Source organism: Microcaecilia unicolor, chromosome 9 (assembly GCF_901765095.1).
Source record: "Microcaecilia unicolor chromosome 9, aMicUni1.1, whole genome shotgun sequence".
In the NCBI taxonomy this organism is placed as follows: Eukaryota; Metazoa; Chordata; class Amphibia; order Gymnophiona; family Siphonopidae; genus Microcaecilia; species Microcaecilia unicolor.
In genome coordinates this window covers 19,630,256-19,658,024 of record NC_044039.1, presented here as the reverse complement: position 1 = coordinate 19,658,024, position 27,769 = coordinate 19,630,256, and the positions used below count along the sequence as shown (strand labels likewise).

The window sequence follows — 27,769 nt, the reverse complement described above, 5'->3', positions numbered from 1 at the left end:
ACAGTGAAGGACTCAGAGGGGGGAGGGGAGAGAGGCCAGAGGGCAGGGACACACACACTCCTACATGCACACAGAAGAAAACATTGCTAGCCCCCGTTTCATTTGCATCAGAAACGGGGCTTTTTTACTATCTCTCTATATAAAAGGCAACACCATCTCTCTATATAAAAGGCAACACCAACGTTCTATGAAGCCTCCAGCCGGAAGTGTGAAGGGGGCGAGATATCCGGTTTCCCTATGAGTGTCTGCCCCGCCCTCTCTGTAACACAGTCAGTGAAGGAAAACAGCAGAGCACGAAATCAAATCGCTGGCTCTGTAACAGTGAAGGACTCAGAGGGGGGAGGGGAGAGAGGCCAGAGGGCAGGGACACACACACTCCCACATGCACACAGAAGAAAACATTGCTAGCCCCCATTTCATTTGCATCACAAACGGGGCTTTTTTACTATCTCTCTATATAAAAGGCAACACCATCTCTCTATATAAAAGGCAACACCAACGTTCTATGAAGCCTCCAGCCGGAAGTGTGAAGGGGGCGAGATATCCGGTTTCCCTATGAGTGTCTGCCCCGCCCTCTCTGTAACACAGTCAGTGAAGGAAAACAGCAGAGCATGAAATCAAATTGCTGGCTCTGTAACAGTGAAGGACTCAGAGGGGGGAGGGGAGAGAGGCCAGAGGGCAGGGACACACACACTCCCACATGCACACAGAAGAAAACATTGCTAGCCCCCGTTTCATTTGCATCAGAAACGGGGCTTTTTTACTAGTTTTTTCATAAAGCTTGTATATGTTAAGTTCTGGGCATATATTAAGCTATGGTTATTAATAATTCTGTTTATTTTACAGTGTGTAATTTCAAAACCCACAGGAAAAATTAGAACACTCACAAACAAAATGTAGAAAACTTATTTTATAGAAATCTATATTAGAGAAAAAAAGAACACAGAAGAGCCCATGGTACTTACATTTTTGCTGATGAAAGCATCTACCATGCCTTAAACTCTTCATTAGACAAAAACCTCCACAGCCTCCAAATTTTATGTATTTTTAAAAATAATGTGCTCAAAATCTTACAAAATGCAAACAGCACTCTTATATCTTCAGAGATATGTATGAAGGGAATAAAGTTGTGACACTTGATGGGGAAGGGAGGAGTATTGGTTTCCTGATGGGGGAACGGGAAGCACTTGATTGAGGGGAGGGGACATTGATTGGGAAGAGGGAAAAAGATGGCTGATTGGGGAAGTAGTAGATAAAGGACTTGGCTGGTAGATAGGAGAGGAATGAGGGGGGGGGGGAAAGAAGGTGACAAGGGGGGGGGGAGCAAATTACGTTGAAACATGTACCAATTCACACAACCCACTCAAGCATTTACAGACATCACACCCAAACTTATATGATCACAAACTTGAAATACTGCACTTGAGTTTCTTACTCACAAAACGCTAGCCACAATGCACCCTGCTAGTCACTCACTTATCCATAAGAACATAAGAGCAGTCATACTGGGGTCAGACCATTGGTCCATCTAGCCCAGTGTCCTGTTTTCCAGTGGCCAAGCCAGGTCACAAGAACCTGGCAGAAACCCAAATTTTAGCAACATTCCATACTACAAATCCCAGGACAGCAGTTGCTTCCCCATGTCTTTCTCAATAGCAGACTATGGACTTTTCCTCCAGGAATTTGTCCAAACTTTTTTTTTAAAACCAGATATGCTACCTGTTACTACATCCTCTGGCAAAGAGTTCCAGAGCTTAACTATTCGTTGAGTGAAATATTTCCTCCTTTTTGTTTAAAAGTATTCATATATCAAGTCCCCCCCCCCCCCAGTCTTTGTAATTTTGGAACAAGTAAATCATTGATTTTTTACTTCTACTCTTTCTTATCCATGTGGGGCCTCACCGACTTGTACGTGGGCATCAACACCTCCTTTCTTCATTGGTTCTCTCGCTCTCCTGGCATCCTTCTGGCCATGGCCATTGCCTTGTCACATTGTTTTGCTATCTTCAGATCCCTCGGACACAATCTGAGATATGCTTATCTCTTCACCTCCTCTTTCATAAGCTGGTACAACTAATCATTTTACAGCACTACTAGATGTACGCAGTGCTGTACGCTTTATATGGAGGTACTGCTCTGTCCCTAGAGGGCTCACAATCTAAGTTTTTTTGCTAAGTGACTTCAAGGTCACAAGGAGCTGCAGTGGGAATTGAACCCAGGTTACCAGGATCAGAGTATGCTGCACTAACCATTAGGCCACTCCTCCAGTCACTCATCCATTACAACCCACTCACACATGCACTTGGTCGGAGCACTCGCTCGGCCGTTACGCCCACATCGCACACTGCACTCGGTCGGTCACTTGCTCATCCGTGACACCCACTCGCACACTGCAACTCGGTTGGCCCATTCACACACTGCACCCATTTCTCACCTTCCCCCACTGCCAAAACACGTGTACTTGATGCTACAGGAACGCCTCTGTACTGTGCTTTTTAGCATCTACTCTCCAATTTTTGGCTTGAGGCATCTGTTTTCTGGAAATATATATAGAGATATATTTGCAACAGTTTTGATATCCATTTATATCACCATCTATTTATTTAGGAGCAAGATCTAAACCATTATTTTAATCTATTTGTATTTAAAAAAATAAATGTATTGCAGAATAGATGTTATTACATTGATAGACTTCGGAATAAAAACAAAGAAATAAGTTCCCATAATATTATATTATAAATACTATAGTTCCATAGTGTTATTGCTGAGTTAAACTAAGTAGACAAGATTGGTTAGAGGGGAACATTTTTTTTATAAATTTATAACATTTCTTAAGTATTATGTAAACCTGTTAAAAGTGTCTGAATGCCACGTATTAGCTATTTCTCTGGTCACATCTGGAATGAGAATTTCAGTGATAAGCAGAACTATGACTCATAATTTTATTGAATGTGTTTTCCTGCCAAACGGGTTTTGGGGGATGGAAACTGCAGGGCATACAATCTAGAAGATCTTGTACATCGTCCTGAAAGATATGGTATCACCAGTGTCAATAAATAAGATGGAGCTTGTCCATGAGGAATTTAAAGGTTAGAGATACCGTATTTTTCGGACTATAAGACGCACTTTTTCCCCCAAAAATTTGGGAGGAAATGGGGGTGCGTCTTATAGTCCGAAGGTAGATTTGGCTGGCTGGGCTGGCAGGCCGCCCGCCCTCCGAGTTCCGGATCGCCGTCAGGGTTACCTCCTCCCCCCTCCCCCCCGGCCCTGTCACCACTTCTCCCTACTCACGCGTTCTTCCCTGGTGGTCTAGTGACGTCGGGCAGGAAGGAGGCCTCCTCTTTCCTGCCCAGCGTGCTGCTCTCCGTCCTCCTGTATGCAGCCTGACGGTCTCGTGAGATTCAAAATGCTGCCGGAACTTCATTTCTCGCGGCCATTTTGAATCTCGCCAAGACCGTCAGGCAGCAATGCTACAGGATGATGGAGAGCAGCGCGCTGGGCAGAAAGAGGGGGCTCTTTCCGGCCCCGACGTCACTAGACCACAGGGAAGATCGCGTGAGTAGGGAGAAGTGGTGACAGGGGCCGGGGGCGGGAGGGATTTGGACAAGATGCACCGGAGCACCTAGGTTTAGAAGTTGGGAAAAGAAAAAAACAATTTTTCCTATTCCCTCCTCTAAAGCCTAGGTGCGTCTTATGGTCCGTGCGTCTTAGAGTCCGAAAAATACGGTAATAAGTTTTACAAGTAATATGGGCCCAAATTCAGAACCAATGAAGTTCTTTTCCAAAAATGGGGAGTGCTTATCTCCCCCCCCCCCCCCCCCCCCCCCCCGTCTTCTGTCTCTCAGCACAAGTTTGGCCACTTTTTGTTTTTTAATTGTAATGTGGAGAGAAACCTTCCAGAGATGCACAAATAGACAATGTTGCAATAACCAGTGGGAAAGATTCGTGGCTTGTACATCGGGAGTCAAATGCTCCTTAAACAGTTTCTATTTTTCATAAGGCGAAATTAAAGAAAATAATTTGATGTAACATAGTAGATGACAGCAGAAAAAAAGACCTGCACGGTCCACCAGTCTGCCCAACAAGATAAACTCACATGTGTCATTTTTTGTGTATACCTTACCTTGATTTGTACCTGTCTTTTTCAGGGCACAGACCGTATAACTCTGCCCAGCACTATCCCTACCTCCCACCACCGCTCTGGCACGGACCGTATAAGTTCTGCCCAGCACTATCCCGCCTCCCACCACTGGCTCTGGCACAGACCGTATAAGTCTGCCCAGCACTATCCCCACCGCCCAACCACCAGCCCTGCCTCCCACCACCGGCTAAGCTTCTGGGGATCCCTTCCTTCTGAGGAGGATTCCTTTATGTTTTATCCCCGCATGTTTGAATTCCGTTACCGTTTCCTCTCCACCACCTCCCGCGGGAGGACATTCCAGCATCCACCACTCTCTCCATGAAAAAATACTTCCTGACATTTTTCTTGAGTCTGCCCCCTTCAATCTCATTTCATGTCCTCTAGTTCTACCGCCTTCCCCTCTCCGGAAAAGGTTCGTTTGCAGATTAATACCTTTCAAATATTTGAACATCTGTATCATATAGCGTGAGCAGCCTGTATTGTGACAGAATCCAGACCTATGCCCAGTGTCTGCATATTTGCAAATTATGACATCAGATCTAGGTACTGATGTCATAATGGACCTATTGCTACCATCATTACAAATAAATTTTGTGTTTTCTGGATTTAGGTTTAACCGACTTGCTGTCGTCAATCATTGTCATTTCTCCTATGACAAATATTTAATTGGATAACCCAGGGACTACCTAATTAAAGAATCACTGTAATTTGATAAACAAGAAATTTCCAATCCATTTAAAGCCAGAGGCAAATGTACAAGCGTCTGTTCACGCTTTCTAAAAATACTAGGACTAGGGGCATGCGATGAAGCTACAATGTAGTAAATTTAAAACTAATCGGAGAAACCTTTTCTTCACTCAACGTGTAATTAAAATCTGGAATTCGTTGCCAGAGAATGTGGTAAAGGTGGTTAGCTTAGCAGTGTTTTAAAAAGGTTTGGACGGCTTCCTAAAGGAAAAGTCCATAGACTATTATTAAGTTGGACTTGGGGAAAATCCACTATTTCTTGGATAAGCAGTATAAAAATGTTTTGTACTTTTTTGGGATCTTGCAGGTATTTGTGACCTGGATTGGCCACTGTGGAAACAGGATGCTGGGCTCGATGGACCTTTGCTCTGTCACAGTATGGCAATACTTATGTACTTCTACCTTTTAAAGGCAGTTTTTCCCTTTGGAAACAGCGTTTCACCAAATGGCAACCAGCGTCGGTGCTCTGGTGTCTTCTTTCTTCCGTGTCCTGGCCCTAACTTCGACATAACTTCCTGTTTCCACAGGGGCGTGGCAGAAGGAAGATGCAGGGGCTGATGTGGGTAGAGTTAGGTGAAATGCTGTTGATATTCAGGAGGGGGAAACTGCCTATAAAGGTAGGCCTGAGAGGGGTGTTCCAATGGGAGGGTGCCAGACCAAAAGTTGGCTCAGGGTGCCAGTTTCCCTTGAGCTGGCTCTGCAGACGACAGTTTTTATTAAGGCATGGTGGCACTTCAATTTTGTGCTTTCAGTTGTTAGGAACAGGCAGGTTAGGTTCTCTGAGTCTTTGCAGAGCTTGCCTGTTCCTCACTATTGAAAATGTGGTAGTGAAACAGCACCCCTCCCCCTCCCCCACACTGGCAGGACTGTAAGTGGAGGACTCCTGCTTAGCTTTAGAGGGAACAGTGGTCCAGATCTATGGATTATGCCCCCTAACTAGCAGATGAAGGCACATACTCATATTTGGAAAAACAAAATAAGAAAGTGCAGAACCCCTAAGAGAAAAGTACACTGGCTTCCACTCAAAGAACGTATTGTGTTCAAGGTAAGCACTCTCATTCATAAAATCATTCACAAAGATGCCCAGCCTACATGGTAGACCTGGTAGACCTGGCCCCCCCCCCCCCCCCCCCCCAGGAACGCTAAAAGATCATCCCGCACATTCCTGAATCTTCACTTTTTCCAGCTGTAAAGGTCTAAAATACAGACTTAACGCATGCGTCAAGTTTTTCTTACCTGAGCACGCAGCTATGGAATGCATTGCCGCTTAACCTAAAAACTATTCACGAACTAACTAAACTTTCGTAAATCTCTGAAGACCTACCCCTTCAACAAGGCATCCCACAACGATCAATAATTGCAAATGTTAACACTTCTCCACTTTACCTATACGTGAAACTGTTTTCCTCTCATATCTGTTGCTTAATCTTATTATGTCATCCATGTTCTCTGTGTAATAATACCAACTGTTATCTAATCTGGAATAGCGACTGACAATACATTGTAAGCCACACTGAGCCTGCAAATAGGTGGAAAATGTGGGGATGCAAATGCAACAAATAAATACTTGGAAGACTTTAAAATCATCATCAGTATAACAGTTGGTGCAGCCAGGAGTATTCCAGTGTTTTACTGCCTTCGACAGTTAGTGCTGATGTGAACTTGTTTAAAAGTTCTTTCATTTTTCAGGGCACGATACGCTCCTATCTCTCTCCTTTTTCTTGTGTCAAACATTACAAGCTTTGGGTAAAGCCAGGGCCATGACTTTGGTGTGGCAGTCCTGGAAGGTGTTGACTTCCTCCCACCCTGTAGGGATAAAAGCTCCGTACATACCAATAGTCTGGACTAGTCTAGGAGGGTGCTAAAAGTGAATTTGTTATTACCTGTTAATTTCCTTTCCTTGAGTTCTGCTAGACCAGGCCAGGGACCTGCTCTGGAAGATTAAGATGTTTGGTAGGTTTTCTGTGTCTTAGGTCTGCTACCTGTTTGTGTTTAGTTAGTTTGGGCAGACATGGTCTTATGGGGCCTCTCTGGGCTCACCTTGGTTCTTTTCTTTGAGTGTTATTGGCATTTAGCATACTGGAATGCTTCTGACCTATTGTACTGATGATGCCATCAGAAATTTCAAGTTTCTGCCTCTCTCTGCTATCTGGTAAGAGGACATAACCAGTAGGTCTGGACCAGTTTAGCAGGTCTCAAGGAAAGGAAATTCCTTAGCGTTTCCAGAGGATTAGTTCATAGTGTGGGCTGTGGACATGAGAGATTCTGAGTGGAAGCTTAGTGCACAGCAGCTTAATTTGGCAAAGTTCTAATTTACTTTGTCTCCAGCAGGTGGTAGAACTTCGCTGTGTAGCTTTGTCTGCGGTTTCCTATGGTGGGCTCCTGTTCCTTTCGGAGATTTCAGTTGAGCTAATGGGGCAAAGACTTTATATGTTGGCCTTTTGGATGTAAACCTGGTGGTGCCAGGTCCCTCCTCCACCTCTCCCCCTTCCTGTGGTGGCTCCTGGGCTTTTCCTTGGGTCTTCAGTTGAGCTTCTGAAGCAAAGGCTTTCTCTATTAGTCTTTTTGAGTGTAATCCTGGTGGTGTTGGTTCCTTTCCCCCTCCCCCCAACTCTTCCCTCTGTGGCTTCTTTCTGCCTCTTCAAAAACAAACAAAAAAAAAATCTGAGCCTGCAGTTTCTTTTAGAGGCTTTATTTGGGCAATATTCTCTATCAAGGCATTTTAGTGCAGCGTTTTGTGCCTGAGAACCAGAAATCCTGTTTCTTTACTGTGGTGAGTTGTTCAGATTTTTACTTATTGTTGCAGGGCAGTGGCGTAGGAAGGGGGGGGGCGGTCTGCCCGGCGCACGCCGCTTGGGGGGTGTCGGCTCCGCTGGTTCACTGCTTTCTCTGCCCCGGAACAGGTTACTTCCTGTTCCGGGGCAGAGAGAGCAGGAAACCATCGGGGCCGACGCAGCTCCAGTGACGTGCACACGGGGGCGGAGCAGCCCTCCGCCTGCCCTCTTTGGTAGAAAGCGCATCTGGGGGGGGGGGGTGCACAGCGGCGAACCACCTGGGTGTCAGCCGCCCTCACTACGGCACTGTTGCAGAGTTAGTTAAATGCTGTTCCCGGTGTGGAACCAGAGCATCACTGCACCATGCATGTTAGGTCCTCTGAAAGTGCATATTTAGTGTTCCCATATTCTTATATACCTTTCATTTAGAGGGCTGAGTCCCCTCAGTTTTTTTTTGGCAGAGGACAGTTACCATTAAAAAACTAAATAATAAAAATCCCTGAAAGTTTCCTTCACTTCATTTGTGTAATTTTTTTTATAATTTTTTATTTAACAGAACTTTATATTGGTAACAAGGTATTCTTTCATTCAGCATCTTACAAAGGAGCTTAGTAAAGAGTCAAACTTAGTGTTAATTGACTCCATGTTTCTGTGATAAGTTTACATCTTGAATTTTTTTGAGGCTAGTTGCCCTGTTCCCATTTCTCTCCTGTTCTCCATGGTAACCATAGAGTGGGTTCCTCAGTGCTGTCGTGGATCCTTGGGATTTTTTTCCCAGGTGCAAGGTTGTAGCGCTTTAAGCAGAATAGTTTATTCTGAAGGTGGACTTCTTCTGAACTGAAGGTCACAAATTCAAGGCTGGTTATGTATAATATTAGAAGCTGTGGAACTTGGCTGTATTTTAAATGGGTTATATTTTATTTCCCTCTCCTATGTTACGTGCCATGACAAGCAGTTCATTGTATAGCTGGGACAGCTAACACAATGCTACAGTGCTGAAGGTTTGCTGATTTGGTTTTCCACAGCAGCTGTGCTCTCTGGTAGTGCACACCGACACTGGGCACAACTATTGCATAAGCAGCTCCAGCCACCACTCTAAGTGGCACCACTAGCTATATGCCATAGGTCTCCAAATGTTTGTTTCACGTCAGCATCTTTTAATTGGACAGCTAGCAATATTACAAAACTACTTCGGCCACCAATAGTGCACCTCGGTGACCTCCCGTGCACAGCTGTTCTGACCAGTTCTTGACAGTCTCAGCTAGGAGATGGCTCTGGCTTAGGCATTGGACAGCTGGTGTGGCACGTTTAGCAAGGCTACCTTTAAAAAGTAAACTTCTGTTTGGGAGGAAGGTCTAGAGAAGTTGGTGGTAGTGGCAGCCTTCCTGTGCAAGGATGAAATTCAGGTTCATCCACACCTTGATGATAGGAAGAGATGCAAAAATCAGCCAATCAAGAGACTATGAGCAGTCATTTCACGAAGAATGAATTTCTGCAACACAAATCTTGGAGTATTTGGGAGTGATATTCAGCACAAGCTTAGGGAAGATTTTTCTTCCTGTTGCTCATAAAAGATTCACGACCAAGTCGGGATCTACATTCTATTCCATGCCCCAGGATCTGGGACTATGTTCAGGTTCTGGCCTCTACCCTTGACATTTTTACAGTGGGCCAGATCCACATCAGGCCACGTCAATTGGTCACTTCTTAGCAGGTGGTCTCCATGTCTCTTGGACTCCTCCAAACAAAACTCGGGCTCAACATGTGGATTCCTCCTTCACATCTTCAGTGCAGCCTTCCTCTGATAATTCAGAAAAGGTTTGTAGTCAAAACAGGTGCCCGCTTATTAGACTGTGGAGCTCTTTGCTTTAGTCCGCCCAAGGCCGATCTCCAATCAAAGCCTCTTTTCTTCCCCCGTGCCAAATTTGGGTTTATTCTGTTCAGATTTGCAGGGTTAGTTTGCCCAAATGGACAGATTGATTTTTTGAGTCCCTACATGTAATTTCTCTCCAACGTTTGTTAGTTAGCGGGAGGAAAAATGTATATATACCATGAAATGGTGTCATTAAGGAGTCATCTCAGCACAAGTATTATGAAACCTGCTTACTCAGTCTAAATTGTGATTGTGGTATGATTTGACAGCAGAAAAACTCGTTAATATGTAACTGAAAGAAAAGTCGATAAGCCATCATTAAGATGGACTTGGGGAAAATCCACTGCTTAATTCTGGGATAAGCAGCATAAAACGTATTGTACTGTTTTGGGATCTTGCCAGGGTACTTGTAACCTGGATTGGCCATTGTTGGAACAGGATGCTGGGCTTGATGGACCTTCGGTCTGTCCCCGTATGGCGAGTGCTTATGTATTTGACTCTCTGATGTCTTTGCAGCTCTCATCAGAGGAATTTTAATGCTAATCATATTTGAAGACTGACACAGGAGAAGCTATGTAAGATTTCAAAAATAACAGCAAGTCGCACCTTTTCCCTATTATCTGTGTTTTTTTTTAAGACCATTCTTTTAAAGAGTTGATCTACATGCATCTATTAACTAAATCTGGCCTGGATAAAAGCTGCAGCTATTGACAATGCATATATAATTCGCAAGATAACATTCTGATTCTGGTGAATATCTCAAACTAGATTCTCACAATTCAAATGCAGTTCATAAATATCTTTATCTTAATAGATTGAGCTGTAAGTCGTATGCAACAGCTGGTGTATTAGATGACCAGATCCCAATTAAATAGGTTATACCAATAGATCCAGGACCCCTTGGGTCTTCCCAGTAGAGGGATATGTCCCTTGATAGTGCCAACCTCACTTCTGTAGAAAAGTGTTTGGGGGAAAAGCTGGATTACAAGTTTCAAGTTCTGTTTTAAGCAGTATGTATTGTATAAATAAATAATATATTTAAAAAAAATCCTATTGATTAAACAGAGAAGATTACACTGCAAAATATAAAATGTTACTTATCACTGTCTTTGTGCATTCAGTACCAGTGTGCAAAGCAACTGTTAGTCAAATTGACAAATGTCATCACAGACCTTTTCATCAGTCTTCCTGGAAAGGCACCTGCCAGAGGAACTGTTTTCTTCTGCACAGATTCGAGGCATCTATAGAATTTGCTGGAGGTTCCCGTATCCCTCAAATTTAATCTCTTTAGAGTGCCTTTTGGGCAAGCTGACTTTTGGATGCTGCATCTCTCTACTTTCAGCACGCTATCAAGAGCTGTATACAGAGGAATAACGGTGAAATAATTGTGACATCTGAAGCAGGCGTTCTATGGTTCTGTCTTGAGTCCTTGGGTTTAGATGGATGCCTTAATAAAGTCTGTCTCTCTAGATCTTTTGACTCTGTTTAGAAAATACATTGCCCTACCCTACTCCGTGTTGCTATCTTCGTTGGATTTCCGTAGGGTGGGCTTTCTTCTCCTGTTTGTGTGGAGCTATAAATCCAAGCCAGTTTTCCCAATTAACTATTGGTTCATGTTATGTAAGCTATTGGTTTATGTAACAAGTCGTTGGTGAGGCCCACCTGGAGTATTGTGTTCAGTTTTGGAGGCCGTACCTTGTGAAGGATGTTAAAAAAATGGAAGTGGTGCAAAGAAAGCTACGAGGAATGGTATGGGATTTGTGTTCCAAGACGTATGACCAAAGACCTTGCTGACCTGAACACCCTGGAGGAAAGGAGGAACAGGGGTGATATGATACGACGTTCAATACTTGACAGGTATAATCCGCAAAAAAATATTTTCCAGAGATGGGAAGGCTGTAGAACGAGAGGACATGAAATGAGATTGAAGGGGGGCAGACTCAAAAGATGTCAGGAAGTATTTTTTCACGGAGAGGGTGGTGGATGCGTGGAATGCCCTCCCGCGGGAGGTGGTGGAGATGAAAATGGTAACTGAATTCAACATGCGTGGGATATGCATAAGGAATCCATGTGCAGCAGATTGAATCCTCAGAAGCTTAGCTGAAATTGGGTGGCGGAGCAGGTGGGGGGAAGAGGGATAGGTGGTTGGGAGGCTAAGATAGGGGAGGGCAGACTTAGACAGTCTGTACCAGAGCCGGTGATGGGAGACGGGACTGGTGTTGGGAGGCGGGAAATACTGCTGGGCAGACTTATACGGTCTGTTGCCCTGAAAAAGACAGGTACAAATTCAAGATATGAGTTTATCTTGGGCAGACTAGATGGACCATGCAGTCTTTTTCTGTCGTCATCTACTATGTTACTATGTAACAAAATACTTTGTCACTGCTACTTGAAGCAGCCCAAGATCGGCGTTTAAGCACTTTGACACGGGATTTATAGCTCACCATTGATGCAAGGTACCTGTTTGACAAAGGGCCCCAGAGGAATTTTCCTATAAAATGGTTTTTATAAGGAGTGTATATATGGAAAGAATTGCACAAGATTTATTATTTGTAGCATTTGTATCCCACATTTTCCCACCTATTTGCAGGCTCAATGTGGCTTACATTATGCTGTATTGGCAATCGCCATATCCTGGATGAGAAATACAACGTGATATTGCTTTAGAGTTCATAAGGGACAGAGTAGAAATAAGCGTTCAAGTATGAAGAGTTCAATTCCGGAATGAGAAATAAAGTGCATTGCGGTAAGTGAGTCAGTCAAGTGTAGAGAGTTCGGTTAGTCCAGTTCTGGTGTAGTTTCGTTGTCTGGTATTTATGCCTTTTTGTACAGGTTGGTTTTTAGTGATTTTTGGAAGTTTGTTAGGTTGTGTATTGTTTTTATTGCGTTTGGTAGTGTATTCCATAGTTGGGTGCTTATATATGAGAAGCTGGATGCATATGTTGATTTATATTTTAGTCTTTTACAACTGGGGTACGTGCTGATCTTTTTGTGTTCCTGGTTGGTAGGTCTATGAGATCTGACATTTAGGCCGGGGCCTCTCCGTGAATAATTTTATGAACCAAGTTGCAAATTTTGAACGCAATACGTTCTTTAAGTGGGAGCCAGTGTAGCTTTTTTCCCTTGGGGGTTTGGCACTTTCGTATTTCGTTTTTCCAAATATGAGTCTGGCCGCTGTATTTTGAGCAGTTTGGAGTTTCTTGATGATTTGTTCTTTGCATCTGGCATAGATTGCATTGCAATAATCTAGGTGGCTTAGTGCTGCCCCTCACCACCATTTTGGTGGAACTGTAGTTGTTAGGTGAGCAGATACAGTGAGCCATACAATGTCATGTTTTGGGTTGAAGTGGTGGTTCGGAGGTTTATAGGAAAACTGGCTTCTTGTGAGCTGTTGGCCTGCTAGGTTTTTCCCCTCGTCATATTCTGACATCTTGCCAGCCCGCTGTTTTATAGGTCTCGAATGGTTTTCCGATCACACTTCAATGCTCCAAAATTAAAATTTCTAGTCAAATGAGTTTTGCTTTTCCTGTCCTTGGATCAGTGTTTTGTGAGAGCTGTCACGTTCATTGTAGAATGGACATGTTTTCAAGTTTTCGCATTATTTGATGTACTGCCCCACAGATGGACAATCTAGGCAGTGTACAATATAATAAAATTATAAATAAAGAAGAAATGCAAGACAAATGGTCAGAGATTCAAAATATTTAAGAGAGAAATGAGACAGAATCACAAAGCATGTTGCCTTATCTGCAGGGGTCCAGATCCATATTCCCCTCGCTGCTATTGTAAACTACATAGAAATCAAACAGTTCAATGTCTTTTGAAACAAATGTCGAGAGAGAATTTTTAAATCCTTGATGAGAAAGTCTCAATGATAGTGGGAGCTTATCCAGAATGCAGGGCCCACTGCACTGAACATTGATTCTCTAAATACATCCACCTCCCACCCCCCCCCCCCCCCTTCCTGCATACAGAGCTTTAAAATGTAAATCCAGCAGTTTTTGGACAGAAATATGCAGACTTACATAAAATGTTCTTTGCTTTAATGAGCTTTTAGTGATGGCCCTAGTTGGAGCCACAAAACCGTGACCTTGCTAAATGATGCCGTGGACTGCCTGGACCAGAGAGCACAAATGGGGGTTGAGAACTGACCCATGTCATCCTCATGGCAGTGCATAACACCTGCCACTGATTTTTATTTTTATTTTTTCTAGGCGCACCATATTTAGGAAATTGTCCTTATAGTTGAAAAAGTTATTCCTACAGCTTCCAATTATGTGTACATGCGTGTGCTGAGCAAACGTGTTACCAACTTTCTCAGTACAACTATTGTTTCCAAATTACAGATGGTTTTTCCAAGTAAAAATACTGAGAAACCACTGGTGCAACATTGAAACAGTTTTTATGGTATTTGAGTGGAGGAGTGGCCTAGTGGTTAGGGTGGTGGACTTTGGTCCTGGGGAACTGAGGAACTGAGTTCCATTCCCACTTCAGGCACAGGCAGCTCCTTGTGACTCTGGGCAAGTCACTTAACCCTCTATTGCCCCATGTAAGCCGCATTGAGCCTGCCATGAGTGGGAAAGCGCGGGGTACAAATGTAACAAAAATAAAATAGATACTATTGGAGATTCGACATTGAATGTTGCTACTGTTGGAGATTCTACATGGAATGTTGCTATTCCACTAGCAACATTCCATGTAGAAGCCTGCGCGGCCACATTGGTGATCTGCAAGGGCCGACTTCTACATGGAATGTTGCTAGTGGAATAGCAACATTCCATGTAGAATCTCAAATAGTAGCAACAGTGGAGGAGTGGCCTAGTGGTTAGGTGGTGGACTTTGGTCCTGGGGAACTGAGGAACTGAGTTCCATTCCCACTTCAGGCACAGGCAGTTCCTTGTGACTCTGGGCAAGTCACTTAACCCTCTATTGCCCCATGTAAGCCGCATTGAGCCTGCCATGAGTGGGAAAGCGCAGGGTACAAATGTAACAAAAATAATGCTGTCCAATGCTACATGACATTGTATAAGCAAAACAAAAGTATGCAACATGTATGTTAAACTGTAGTTTTGTTTATATTTTTGACTTATACGGACATGAAGGCTTTCATTTGTTTTGTTAACCAAAAATGTTCTTTTCTATAGGGTATTTAAAGTACCAAATCATATTTTAAGCAACTGTAAGGCTTGTTTATGCCTGGAGGCACTGGGGAGGGGCGGCTGCTCACAGAATTAGTTTCTTTGGTTTAGATCAGGAAACGTGCTTCAGTTTCCACACTCAGTGAGTCAGACGCATTTCGGCATTGAAGTTCTGAACCAACTTGTTTATTTAAGTTTTGTTTGGCAAATAACTGGGACAGTAAGAATAGCAGAGGCAGTTGGCAGAGACGATAAGTAAAGAATATTTATGAAGTCTGTGTTCCCTAGTATCCTTTACTACTCCTGAGATATAAATATTTTCTCTAACTCTCTCGTACAGAACAGTGTGGTGGGTAGTATCAAAGATGACTGTCATTTTAGTCTCTGTGTTTAGATGAGCTGGGAGAATCGGGGGGGGGGGGGGGGTGTTCTGAGATTCCAAAGCTATGCTTTAGGCAGCTTGGGGCTATATGCACTAAACATAACGAGCCAGCAACGTGGGTTTTAAACTGGTTCTAGCCAGTTTAACGCGCAAGTAGTAAACCAGGACATGCACAAAAGGGCATTGTCCTGTCACGGTAGTAGCTAACGAAAACGGAATGCAGATGAGCAAATTAGTATTATAATGTGTATGCGATGCACTACCATTTCTGATCCCCTTAATGGGAGGTCTGCACCTCTCGTTGGGGCTGCTGTGAGGGAATCGGAAGGCGCAACTCGCGGGACTGCTCTCTACTCTATAGGGATTGGAAATTAATAACAAAAAAAATGAAGCACAATGACTAACAGTTCCTTCTTTAAAAAAGGTTATCAATAGAAATCAAACAAAATAAAACATGGAAAAGAAAATAAGATGATACCTTTTTTATTGGACATAACTTAATACATTTCTTGATTAGCTTTCGAAGGTTGCCCTTCTTCCTCAGATCAGAAATAAGCAAATGTGGTAGCAGATAGTATATATAAGAGAAACATCAAAGCATTTACTTTGACAGTCTGACAGAGTGGGAGGATGGGGGTGGGTCGGAGGTATCCTAAAGAATGACAAGATTCCATGCAGAATCTCAGAGTAGCAACATTCCATGTAGAACCCCAAAGAACAGCAAGATTCTGGAATCCTAAAGAGTGAAAAGATTCCATGCAGAATCTCAAAGAGTAGCAACATTCCATGTAGAACCCCAAAGAATAGCAAGATTCTGGAATCCTAAAGTTATCAATAGAAATCAAACAAAATAAAACATGGAAAAGAAAATAAGATGATACCTTTTTTATTGGACATAACTTAATACAGTTCTTGATTAGCTTTCGAAGGTTGCCCTTCTTCCTCAGATCAGAAATAAGCAAATGTGGTAGCAGATAGTATATATAAGAGAAACATCAAAGCATTACTTTGACAGTCTGACAGAGTGGGAGGGTGGGGGTATGCATGGGGACATCAAAGCATATCATTGATATTCTAACAGAATGGGTGTTGGTAGGTGAGAGGAGGGTAATAAACAGAGAAATAAACAGAGAAATACAGCTTTATGTTTTATAATGAGTTAGAAAACCCAGATCCTTATTAAGTCCTGTTTGTTGGGTGTCAAAATATTCAATCATTCTTATTTCAAAGGTCTTACGTTCCTGTATTGTTTTAAAATTACCTTTCAGTATTCTTACTGTGAAATCACTGGTGCAGTATTCTGATCTTGTGAAGTGTTGGCCCACAGGGGTGGGGGCCTGTCTGGCACCGGCTATTTTCATGTGATGTCTGTGCAGATTGAATCTTGTTTTAAGCATCTGGCCTGTTTCTCCAATATAGCATCCTTCGTTACATTTTTTTACACTGAATGATATATACCACATTGGAAGATGAGCATGTAAAATAGTCCTTTATGTTGAATATTTTTCCTTTGTGAATGACTATGGGGGTCTTGTGAAATGTTTTGGCATAGTTTGCAGCTGGCTGTGTTACACGGAAACGTGCCCTTTTCTTTTTCCGTCTGTGTTGGAAGTTTACTTCTGATCAGCTTGTGTTTTAAATTTGGTGGCTGTCGGAAGAAGGGCAACCTTCGAAAGCTAATCAAGAAATGTATTAAGTTATGTCCAATAAAAAAGGTATCATCTTATTTTCTTTTCCATGTTTTATTTTGTTTGATTTCTATTGATAACCTTTAAGAGTGGACTAACACGGCTACCACACCTTTCTTTAAAAAAAAAAAAATCTGTTCAATAGAACCCACGAAGCGATACGCTCAGCACTTAAGCTCCAGCTCTGGGGGTGTCTGTGTGGACGGGTAGGGCAGGCCGCATCGTTTACCTCGATCAGCTCCTACAAGCCGCGCTCAGCACTGCTGCCCGTAGCCGCTGAATTTCTGCAGCACTTTCTCCAGCTCCCGTTCCACCGTCGTGCACTGATCCATGGCCACCGCCGCTGTGGCCTCTTCTTTCTCTGCCTCCTCACAGCCGCCGAGCACCGGGCCCTTCACCGCGGCCGCACAGGGATCCCCAGCCCCGCCACCGCGACCACAACTGTTTTGTTTTTAACGGAGCTAAAGGACGTCCTGGGCATGTGCAGAGCAGCCAGCATAACTCTTGGCTGCTCTGCGCGTGCTCAGCTGGCCGACTGGCTTGGAAGGAAATCGCATGCATTGAGCTAGCAGCGAGCAGCTCGTTTGCATGCGGTTTCCTTGATGCATGCCCGTTTCTTACCGATTCGCTAAGGAATCGGTAAGGGAAGGGCTTTAACGTTTTTGATAGTGCATCTACCCCTTGGTCCTGGCCGGAAGTTGTTGATCCCAGGAGGCTCCTAGTTTTAAATGGTTCTTGTTTGCTCAGCCTCAGGAGATGTTATAGGAACCCCACACAGGTGATAGGTGGTCCTGGTCACCCTCCTGGGAAATACATAACTGTGCCTAGCTTCTAATTTATTTATTTTTTTAATTCTAGGAGTGGGTGCAGCATGTTCCCCATTTCCTTCTGATCCCCTTCACTGTAATTGCTCCTAGACGTCTCCTTACAGAAGGGCTGATGCAGAAAAGGATGCAGGAAGGGGGTTGGGCACAGATTTACCTCGGCATGACATACATGGCATATCAATGCAAATGAGGTTACTAAGTATGCTGCACTGATAAGAAATATCAAATTTAGTAGACCTATATCTTCCAAGTGTGGGGACTTAAATCAAATATAGTCACAATTCTCCCAAACACTTCCAATTCAAATGTCCATATAGTAATATCCCAGTGCTTCAAATCAAAAGAATTTTTTCTTTTTTTCTCAAAAAACGGGGATCTTCAGATTTTTAACTTTCCGCCATCCGGGACTTTTGTCTCCGTACATTGGCGTTGCTTACATCCTCATTGATCAACCCGTATTAAAGTCTTTTCTTTTATTATTTAATTTCTTTTTTATATATGCTTCTGAATAATTATGTATTCAATATTTCATTATAATCAAATTTAAAACTTAGCTTTATAATTGCAGTTCAGCAGCATTTTTCCTCCCAGAGCAAACCTCTGCCGACATGGCCAGGTTTCGATATCCTTGTTCAGGGAAGCCATTTTTTCTTTTCTATTGTGGTATGAAGGGTTATGCTCTGGAACGCATGCCTCTTCCCTGAGGTTTGCTCTGGGAGGAAAAATGCTGCTGAACTGCAATTATAAAGCTAAGTTTTAAATTTTGATTATAATGAAATATTGAATATATAATCATTCAGAAGCATATATATATATAAAAAAGGAATTAAATAATAAAAGAAAAAACTTTAACGCGGGTTGATCAATGAGGATGTAAGTAACGCCAATGTACGGAGACAAAAGTCCCGGATGGCGGCAAGTTATAAATCTGAAGATCCCTGTTTTTTGAAAGAAAAAAATGAAAAAACTCTTTTGATTTGAAGCACTGGGATATTACTATATGGACATTTGCACTGATAAGAAAAACATGGCCTCTGACATGCAGTTACTGCGTGAATTTTTTTTTTTTTTTTTGCCACCTGCAGGGCAGGTGTGACATGACATCAGTGCCAGTCAGCTTTCTGCATTGGCGCACTCTCCCGCACCCCTACTGGACCTAACCAACAGTCCCTGATGTCTAGGACCCCCCCCCCCCCCCACCACACCTGACCCGAGCATCTAGGGCACCCAGCCGATCCCCTTAAATACTTCTTAAAATCCTTGATGTCTAGGTCATTTCCCCTCTCTCTCCCCCCCTGACTTCAAAATAAAATTCCTTTGTGTCTAGTGGCACCCTTCCCTCCCCAACAGCTGACCTACCTCAAAAAAAAAGTTCTCAGTATCTAGTTGAGACTCCCCCCTCCCCCCACTCGCTCCTGCCTCCAGTGCTGTCATCCTCCAAAAAAAAAAAAATCAGCAGACTGCAAATGTAGGAAAAATTATTTTATTTTCAGTTTAGTGATTGTCGGTGTTGAGAACTTTCATCTGTTCAGCTTTATTTTGCATTGTACAGGAGGAAGTGCAGTTCTTTCTGTTTCTCTGATGGTGCACAACATGCAGAGTTGGGTATCTCTGCTTTTACTTTTGATTCCCTGTTTTGTGTTGTGTGAGTCAAGTTCTACGTCTGCAACTGAGGTGAAGCAATCTGTAACGGTCCATCTTGTTCCAGTTTCCCCAGTAGATTTATTGGTGTTGTAATGAAATAACTACTTCTGAAAGTTGAGGTGGGTGGGGATGGAGAAGATTACTTGCTGGGGTAGATTGAGGGGGGGGGGGGGGTGGAATGGATTGGATCTTAACTGGGATGGGCGGGTATGGGTGTCCCTTGACAATTTTTCTGCTTTTGTAAATGTGCTGCGAGATGAAAGGTTGAAAATCAGCACTCTAGATAAGATTTAGGAATGATGGAGATGGTTGAGGCAAGTCTTTATTCTAAACAGATTGCTAATGACGTATAGTACAAGGGAACTGTTTCAGATATCAAATAGTCTTCTGAATGCATCAGTTATTAAGGTTGAATGTGATTCATGTGCTCTGATAACTAAGCAGTTAACACAGTATTTTTCCTTTTATGGTTACCTTCTTTATGTATGCATTGGGTTTTATTAACCGCCTTTTATGAAGAGATTCAGTCAAGGTGGTTAGGAGGATCTGGAGAATACTCTGGATGTTAGCCATTGATTCAGTTCCTTTTGACATGAGGTCAGGGCCACCGAGAGACTGAGCCAGGCCTGGAGCAGGACCAACGCTACATTCCCCCCCCCCCCCAAACCTGGACCGACGACGCAAACCTAGACTACTTCTCCCGCCTCATTTTCCCCTGCTTATCCCCTTTCGCCTCATCGACCCCTCCCCCAATGCTCACCTACCCTTACTCACACCTCTCTTACTCCCTTCACTCTTGCCCATTCCCCTCTGCCTCATCTACCCTCCAATTGCTCACTTACCCTTGCTCATACTTCTCCTACTCCCCTCATCCCTGCATTCCTACATTCCTATTTCTTTTATTACTCTGATAATACTCAACTTATTTCTCTCTACCAATACTTTGTAATCCCAATTACTATGTAAGCCGCATTGAACCTGCTTTGAGTGGGAAAGCGCGGGGTACAAATAAATAAATAATAATAATAACCAGAATTCACTTTGGAGCCCAAAGTGTGGGGGGGGGGGCACATTTTGCCCCCCCCCCTCTGCCCCCCTGCTGCAACTCCACATACCCTTGTCTGGCAGGGGTTCCCAAGCCCCGCCAGCAGAAGCCCTTCCTCTGTGTTCTGCCGCATTGCCTGCCCTGTGGCTGCTTTCCTTCACGTCGTGCGTGCCTAATTTCATCCAAACCGAGCGTGCGCGACATGAGGGGAAGCAGGGCAGGCAATGCGTCGGAGAACAGTGCTGGAGGGAAGGCCTTCTGCTGGTGGGGCCTTGGGGACCTGCCAGCCAAACTAGAGGTCCTGAAGTTGAACCCAGTTTGAAATCCTGTATCTGCTCCTCCCCAGCCTCTAAGGGGGGGGGGGGCCTAGCGCCGGAGTCTCCCTCCTGCTCCTGTCGGGACCTGGGCGATTGTATTAATGTGATCACCTGGGTCCCATCAGGAGCAGGAGAAAGACAGTGCCGGGCTCCCATTGGAGGCCGGGCCTGGGGGCATCCCCCCCCCTTCCTCTCTCAACGGCCCTGCATGAGGCTACTCTGGTTTAGGACATCAGACTGACTTTTGGACTGTGTTGAAACCTGTTACTGTTGTTCCAGTAAAAGATCTGATGAGTTGTTTTGCCAAAGAAATCTGTTGCCCAACTCTCTGTCCACTAGCCCTTACAAGATGCCCTGACTCTGTTGTACTTCGTGACATAATTTATTAATTCTAACCTTGTGGAAAGCCTGTTGCCATCTGCTCTCAAACAGGTTATTGTCACAGGCATAATGAAGAAATCTTTATAGAGTATTGTTTTTGTAAGATTACTGATCAATGACTAATTTTTCCTTTGTCTCATTGAGGCCCCCTGTTACAGCTCAATTGAGTGAGTTTCTGCAACTAAGATTGTGTCTAGGAATTTGTCCTTGCAGCTTTGAAGAAATAATTACTTTAGTCTTGGATGAGGAGGAATTCCTGGTACAACTTTCTTCAGTATTTTTGGTCTTATTTATGGCTTGCTTTTAGGATTGTCTGACTTGGGGATTAAAGGAAAAGTTTTGACTTTTTTAAGGGGGAGAAAGCAGCAAGTCAAAAAGGAACCATGTTCTGGGACCAGTGGGATGTGGACTGCCATAGGGTTCTTCACAATTCCCTAAAATTCCATATTTACTTACAAACATCCATTGGGTGGGGTGATTACAGAGCTAGGGTGAAACCATTATTTCTTCAATGTGCGCGGGATATGTTCTCTAAATTTCAAGTTAATCCTGATGAAATGGTGATCTTATGGGTTTGGGGATGGGACAAGGGGAAACAAGCCCCTAATATTTGGCTGGATTTTATTTTATTTTATTTATTTTTTTTAATATTTTTATTATTGCATGAAGACAGAAACAATCAATTGTGAACAAAAACCATTCAACTTCAAGTCTGTAACAGAACAGTACAGTAACACAGAAATGTCCTTCTCTTCACCATTCTGATCTTCATATCTTTTTCTCCCCCATTTATACGCTCCCTTCCCCAAAGGTTGCTCCTACCCTATTACATGCAGACCCCTTTAAGTACCCATTGCTGGGCCCGGTGGTGAGAGTATTTTGAGTGCTCTCCCCCAGATGTCTCTATAGTGGCGGTTCCTCCATGAAGCAGAGAGTCTAAGTGATAAGCTTACCCAATTGGCCATCTCAACTATACAATTTTTCCACACATCTAGGTGTGGTGGCTCAACATCTACCCATGCCTTCAGCACACACTTCTTAAGCAACATCATTGCCAGTAACACAAATTTGCAGTGAGCCGCCCCCAATTTTATGATCAGGTTTCCCCTTGTAGAATAACGTGCAAAGCCTTGACATCTGGATTGACTCTGCTGTTAAGATGAAAGGTCAGATAAATGTAGTCATGAAGAAAATGTCTGATGAAGGCAGATTGTCTTCTCCATGTCAGTGGAACCTGAGGCAAATTGTGTAGGTTTCACTATTGCCACATAGATTATTGCAATATATTTTGTCAAGGTTTCCTAGTGAAGACATTTTCCCATTTCCAGCTGATCCAAAACACTGCTACAAAGGTCCTTCCTGGTGGTAAAAGACGGGAAAAGGCCACTCCTTTTTCTTCGCTTGACATTGTCTACCAGTTCAAGCTTTCACTGTGGTTTTTAAATCGGAGATATTGGGCCCAAATACTTAAAACATGTTAAGGCAAGCCATATATTCCTAGTCAAACTCTGAGATGTCAACATGTATGGTGCCATTTCACAACTCAAGGAAGAGAGGGTATAATATGTAAATAGTGGAGGAGTGGCCTAGTGGTTAAGGTGGTGGACTTTGGTCCTGAGGAACTGAGTTCGATTCCCACTTCAGGCACAGGCAGCTCTGGGCAAGTCACTTAACCCTCCATTGCCCCATGTAAGCCGCATTGAGCCTGTCATGAGTGGGAAAGCGCAGGGTACAAATGTAATAAAAAAAAAAAAAAGAACTCTCTCATGTAATGGCAAAAAATAGTAATTTCAACAATAGTCTATCGATTCTGTAGAGTGCATCTATTTTTAAAGGGAGTTAAGGGGAAAGCCTCTGAATTTAACCCAACCTCCAACCCAAGTAGTCATTTAGTAATAAGGGTTAAGAAGAATTTTGCTGGGAATTATATCATCATAGGCAAAAAAAAAAAAAAAAAAAAATCCCTTTAATTCCAGAATAAGTAAAAAGAGATGCTAAAGCTTGACGGAATCAGCTTGGGATCCATACAGCATTTGAAAGTCAAAAGAGTAACTTAGCTTTCAAGTGCAGATACAAAGCAACAGGTGGGTCATCGGTTCAACACACCGACTTCGGCCAAGGTTTCGCAAATAACGCTGTGTCAAGGCGTGAGTAACCATAAAAGTTCATAATATGAGCAGGCTTCCTGCTTGCTAGTCCCTCGTGTATGGTGCCTGCAACTCAACAATCCAGACTTTGGTCTGTATGGAATTGTACTACTGAAGCACATGCTTTACTGATTGGAATTCTCCATTTTTTTTTTGTCTGAATTTAATTCTTTTAGAGAAAAGCTGAAAGCTTTGCCAACTTTCAAACAGTCGGATGTTGGTTTAAGATTTTGAGACTTGAGGAAAGGTAGTGACTGGGAATCGTAGTTCTCTCATTTTTATTTCCTTATCCTGCTAGACCAGCCCAGACCTATGGATTATGTCACCTTACTACCCTGTTTCCCCGAAAATAAGACCTAGTAGAGGTTTTGCTGAATTGCTAAATATAAGGCCTCCCTCGAAAGTAGGACCTAGCAAAGTTTTTGTTTGGCCCCGATGGGTGCCCACTCTCTCCCACCAGAAGCTCACTATTTGGCAACTAGCCACCCAGCCCAGTTCCTATTAGTGTGGAGGTAGTTATGGCGATATGGTACTGTGTTGTGGTTTATTAGGGGAGGTTATTTGTTTTTTTGTGTCCTTGTGAGAGCCGGACATCTATAACACAAAGCAATGCATTCTTTTCCTCGTTCTTCCTCTATCAGGGGCCATCGTTGGGATTTTTTTTTTTTTTTTTTGTATGTGTAATCGTTTGGTCCTCTAGTGTGGTGCATTTGGGTATGGCTTGTACCGTGTTTCGCCGAAAATAAGACATCCCCTGAAAATAAGACCTAGTGCATCTTTGGGAGCAAAAATTAATATAAGACACTGTCTTATTTTCGGGGAAACACGGTAGCAGATGGAGGCAGAGACTTGAAGGTACTGATGACATCGGTATAGCAGGTGGTGCAGTCAGACCGTTCCAATTTTCTGCCTCCAGAAATTTTTTGGTGCAGACTCTCCAAGCCTTAGTCTGTATGCTCTGTGGTTGAAGTCTCAGTGGGGGACTCCCAGGATCTGAGCCATAGCTGTGGGCCACTGAGGAAGAGCTATGGGCCTTTGCTTCATGTGCCAGGCTACATTGGGGTCAGTGATAGAGAATGATATGCAGATAAAGTTTGTCCCCATCCCTACCCTGTCCTTGCAACAGTACAAAATGTCACTCATACAAAAAGTGAGCGACTTCTCTTTTATTGAAAATGATGATGGACCTATTTCAGTGGAGTTTGAGTTTGTGGGGACAGAGTTGGGATGGGGACAACCTGTGTCATTTTCTCGTCGTTGCAGCCAAGCAGCAGAGAGGTAAGTCCTCCACTTCCCTCCAGGCTCTGAAAAAAGGCATCGGGGTGCTGGTGTTTCTTCCCTGACAGAGTTTTAAAAAAAGAGACCAGGAGAAGGGGCAGAGTGGCGGGTTGAAGCGCAGCAGTCTTATATAGGCAGGTGGTAGGCATGGCTACCCCAGGCCCAATCTTTTCAGGAGCTGAGGGAGTGCTACACATCTGTAGGCATAGCGCTGTCTGGAGCTCGTCAATCTGGCTAGCCAGTGCTGTGGGTCTTGTGGGTCCCAGAGCGCAAGCATGACAGCTGGTTTTCTTTTGTGTGATGGAGATGGCTTTGTGTTACTGCAAGTTGCACCCAGGACTGTCCCTAGGGGGCAGGAGCACACACTAGGGGAAGTCTTCATTCCTGCCAAAGCTGGATTAATTATGGCAAGAGCAATGGCTATTTTGCTGTTGGACTTTTTTTTTTTTTTTACAGACAAATGGCTGAAGTAGGTTTACCCTGAATGGGAGGGGTCGAATGAGGGATCTCTCCTTCTGCTGGACTTGGAGTTACAGGGGTGCCCCCTGTTAGGGCACCCCTGTAACCCCAAGTCCAGCAGAAGGAGAGATTAAACTGTGTATGGTCTCTTTAGTGGTGGGCAGTGGCAAAAGCTGTTGCCTTGGTTCGGTGGCACCCTGTGCTTGAAATTTAAATATATTCTGCTCTTATCCCTTTTGAATGTGCAGTCATTATGAAGCACAAATGTAAAGAACCACTTAGTCCAGCAAAACTGTAAGGGTTAAGGCACTAGATCAGTTCAGCTCTAGTATACATTTAGAAATGCTGGAGTTATTGAAGGTAATTTTAAAAAGCTGTTTACCTGGGTAAATAGGCTGCATGAAAACTGCTTTCCCCATGCACAAGGATTAATAGCGTGCTTATGTTTACTTACAGGAAATGTGAGTGGGCTTAGAGGGAGGACTAGATCAAGGGAAGCATTTCTTGAACGTTCAGGGGAAAAAGTATGTGCAGAAAAAGCAGCTGTAAATCTCTGCTGTTCCTTCTTACCTGGGCATTTTTACGTTTTTTAGTAAACTACACTCAGACCACCAAATAAGGGGAAAATTCCCTTGACCCCCCTCCCCCACATGTGTCCCAGGATGCGCCGTATGGGTTCATGCACTGCCATTTTGGAAGATAGTGGCATGGAGGCAGAAGCTGTGCCTCATGTTAAAGGTATTGGGGGAGGGGGAGCAGTTGGGTCCACTAGACTTCCAGGGAATATTTTTGGGGGGTGCCTGGTTCATGTCTGGTGTGGAGGATCTGGAGCCTACCCATGTTGCCCATTAGGGGGAAGGCTAAGTAGTTGGAAGGGTGTCTGGTTCGTGTCTGGTGTGGAGGATCTGGAGCCTACCCATGTTGCCCATTAGGGGGAAGGCTAAGTAGTTGGAAGGGTGTCTGGTTCGTGTCTGGTGTGAAGGATCTGGAGCCTACCCATGTTGCCCACTAGGGGGAAGGCTGAGTAGTTGGAAGGGTGTCTGGTTCATGTCTGGTGTGAAGGATCTGGAGCCTACCCATGTTGCCCACTAGGGGGAAGGCTGAGTAGTTGGAAGGGTGTCTGGTTCATGTCTGGTGTGAAGGATCTGGACCCTACCCATGTTGCCCACTAGGGGGAAGGCTGAGTAGTTGGAAGGGTGTTTGGTTCATGTCTGGTGTGAAGGATCTGGAGCCTACCCATGTTGCCCACTAGGGGGAAGGCTGAGTAGTTGGAAGGGTGTCTGGTTCATGTCTGGTGTGAAGGATCCGGAGCCTACCCATGTTGCCCACTAGGGGGAAGGCTGAGTAGTTGGAAGGGTGTCTGGTTCATGTCTGGTGTGAAGGATCTGGAGCCTACCCATGTTGCCCATTAGGGGGAAGGCTAAGTAGTTGGAAGGGTGTCTGGTTCATGTCTGGTGTGAAGGATCTGGAGCCTACCCATGTTGCCCACTAGGGGGAAGGCTGAGTAGTTGGAAGGGGTTCTGGGATCACAATGCCATATATAAGGTGTGTTGTTTTTTTTTAATCTTGTTTTAAGATATAACTACAGTAGCATTTGTTTTTTTGTTCTGTTTTAGTAATTTCTGTGCTAAAAAATGATTTTTAATAAAATTAACAATTTATTTTCTGATATATAGGTTTAAGTGGCAATCCAGCAGACCTAGAAAAGCGGCAAGAAGCATTTGGGAAGAATATTATACCTCCTAAAAAGCCAAAAACATTTCTTCAGTTAGTATGGGAAGCACTACAGGATGTAACATTAATTATATTAGAAGTTGCAGCTATAATATCATTAGGCCTTTCCTTTTACCATCCACCTGGAGGAGATAATGAATGTAAGTACCAATACTGCTACAGATTAAAAGTTATGCTTTTTGCATTGAGTTCGTATAATGCATTATTTAATGGTGTTTGTGGAGAAGGACGTTTGTAAAAAGGCACATATGTACACAATTATGACACAAAGGACCTCTGATACTATACTTCTCCACTTTGCACAATTGGGGGGAAGAGTAATGGTCGGGAGGGGGGAGGGGGACAAATGAAAAATACTTATGATATTGGTGCACAAAATTATCTATGGAGATGCCCCTTCCTATATGGTCCCTCTTGTTAACCTACCGCCCAGAAACTCCCGAAGATCAGCCCGCTCGTACCTCACTCTCCATTACCCTGCTTCTCGTGGTCTCAAATATAAGGCCATCTATGGCTCCTCTTTTCCTTATTTCAGCACTCAACTGTGGAACGGGCTGCCTCGGGAGATCAAAATCACTTCAGATCACCCGACCTTTAAGAAACGTCTCAAGACCTTCCTTTTTGGCAGAGCGTTTACCACGAGTCCTGCAGGAGCTGCAGCCTTTTAGCCCACAGCTCACTTTGTGATACCCAGTCACCCACCCTCTCTTCCATTCCCTCATCAGACTTCTCTTTCCCCCTCCTGTGACCCTGTCCACTGTACTTTGTGCTATTGTGTTCTGGTTTGTTTATTAACTACTAGGAAAAAATGCCCATTTCTGAGCGCAATGAAACGGGCGCTAGCAAGGGCCTCCGTCCCTCCGAGCTACTTGCCTTGTTCAGGGTTCACGTCGCTGTGTGTGGGGAGGGTTTTGGTTTTTTTTTTTGCTGCGCCTCCGTGCCTGTGGCGTTTCCGTTTCGGCCCTCGAGTGTCATAGCTCCGCCCTCGACGTCATGACGTTTTGACGCGAGGGCGGTGCAGACACTCCAGGGCACACCGGATATCTCAGGCGCCTCAACTTCCGTGGAGGCTTCAGAACGTTGGGGTTGCCTTTTATATAGAGAGATTGTACGCCACATTGAGCCTGCCCATGGGCGGGAATATTGTGGGATATAAATGTTGTAAATAAATAAATGTTCTCTTTTTGATTCTTT

The 27,769-nt window shown here is 43.9% G+C and overlaps 1 protein-coding gene across 2 annotated transcripts in view; it reads left to right on the top strand.

Moving 5' to 3' along the window:
- ATP2B1 (ATPase plasma membrane Ca2+ transporting 1) overlaps positions 1–27,769 on the top strand; it is a 226,354-nt gene that overhangs the window by 77,270 nt on the left and 121,315 nt on the right. For both annotated transcript variants that reach the window (XM_030215571.1, XM_030215572.1), the window contains exon 3: positions 26,518–26,715. In XM_030215571.1, coding sequence (XP_030071431.1) covers positions 26,518–26,715 — 198 coding nt within the window. The remainder of the gene's footprint in view (positions 1–26,517; positions 26,716–27,769) is intronic.